The sequence below is a fragment of the Stegodyphus dumicola genome, chromosome 1 (assembly GCF_044657685.1).
Source record: "Stegodyphus dumicola isolate Sdum_Otavi_A_Nest chromosome 1, ASM4465768v1".
NCBI classification, from domain to species: Eukaryota; Metazoa; Arthropoda; class Arachnida; order Araneae; family Eresidae; genus Stegodyphus; species Stegodyphus dumicola.
Genome location: NC_140768.1, coordinates 116939847 through 116941244, shown reverse-complemented (window position 1 = coordinate 116941244; position 1398 = coordinate 116939847). Strand labels below are relative to the sequence as shown.

General features: G+C 37.9%; 1 protein-coding gene across 1 annotated transcript; it reads left to right on the top strand.

Annotated features, from left to right (window-relative positions):
• Positions 1-241: 241 nt before the first annotated feature.
• On the top strand, positions 242-931 carry LOC146999214 (DNA oxidative demethylase ALKBH2-like). Its single transcript, XM_085813552.1, has one exon. The coding sequence runs from the start codon at positions 242-244 to the stop codon at positions 929-931; it is 690 nt and encodes a 229-aa protein (XP_085669678.1).
• The last annotated feature ends 467 nt before the right edge of the window (positions 932-1398 follow it).

Sequence of the window (1398 nt, the reverse complement as noted above, 5' to 3'; positions counted from 1 at the left end):
TCCTTAGATGATTCATCATGACAAGGTTCGATATATCGACATCGTTCTAGAAAACATGATGTTATCGGAATAAATAAGGCAATTACCGATTAAAAGAATGTATCAAATGATCCTTATTTATCAGTAAATGATTATATAAATAAGTTTAGAAATATTCAATCTCAGTAGATTTCTCATTTCATTGCAAATCTTGACGAATTGTACTTCAAAGCAGTCATTCTTAACTCTTACAATTCTCACGATGACCGAAATATTTGATGATCAGTTAATACTATCCTATTTCAAAGATTTTCATAGTAAAGAAAAGGCAAATTCTATTTTTGAAGAACTCTGTACGTATCCTTTCCAACCTGTGAAACTGAATATTTACGGCCACCAATATATTCCAGTTCGACTTTGTTGCGCTTTCGGGGATGAAGATGGACTCACCTACAGTTTTTCGGGCACATCGATCGTCGCCCAGCACTGGACTCCTATGCTGCACCAAATTAAAAGTGAAGTGGAAGCCCTCACCCACGAAAAATATAATTACGTTCTGCTCAACCAATACCCTGACGGAGATGTCAAGATATCCGCGCACAGAGACTATGAAAGCTCCCTGGATCCTTCCTACTGCATTCCCACGCTGAGTTACGGTGCGACGCGAGTGATGCATTTTACAAGAGAGAATTATATGACTCACATTCTGAGTCTGGAGCATGGATCGCTTCTAGTGATGAAACCCCCCACTAATGTAGTCTGGAAACACGGTATCCCATCCCAGCCCGAAGTGAAGACTATTCGAACAAGTTTGACGTTTATAAAAATTATATCTCCACAAGTGAAGCGTTTTTCGGATGAAATGGACTTTGGTTATTATGACAACACAATCCCTATACCGTGCATGAATAAAAGAACTTTTCCGCGTAAGGAAACCATGTTTAGAAGATGAGGTGCTCGAGATACCCCAGGATGACTGCCTGAGTCGTCATTACCAGTCATCACGAAATCATGATGAAGTGATCAATTATTGATCATTAGAACGGATGTCTCGTCTTTCCATCGTTGTAAGTAGAAATAATAATGTTCGAATTCTTATACAAAACTTTGCAGAAACGTATAATTTCAACTGTGGATCTTCTCTTGAGGGTGTGAGTATGACTCCTGAGACGTGGTATGATTTCATGAAAAAATTACCAAACTTTAATTTCAAGTATTCGGAAGCATCCTTCATAGCCAATAATCAGTTGGTGGTATTTTCTGCAAACGCGCAATGTGTTCTTCAAGAAATTTTTAAAAGTCCCTACGGTGGTTTCCGCCTCGTAGCAGATTGTTTTGAATTAGAGTCATATCAAACCGATAAACTTTTAGATTTATATAGTGAAATAACACAAACTATCCAAACTACCCTATTTCAAA

Excerpts from the sequence above, each read along its gene's own strand:
- LOC146999214 (XM_085813552.1), top strand. The coding sequence starts at position 242 with ATGACCGAAATATTTGATGATCAGTTAATACTATCCTATTTCAAAGAT.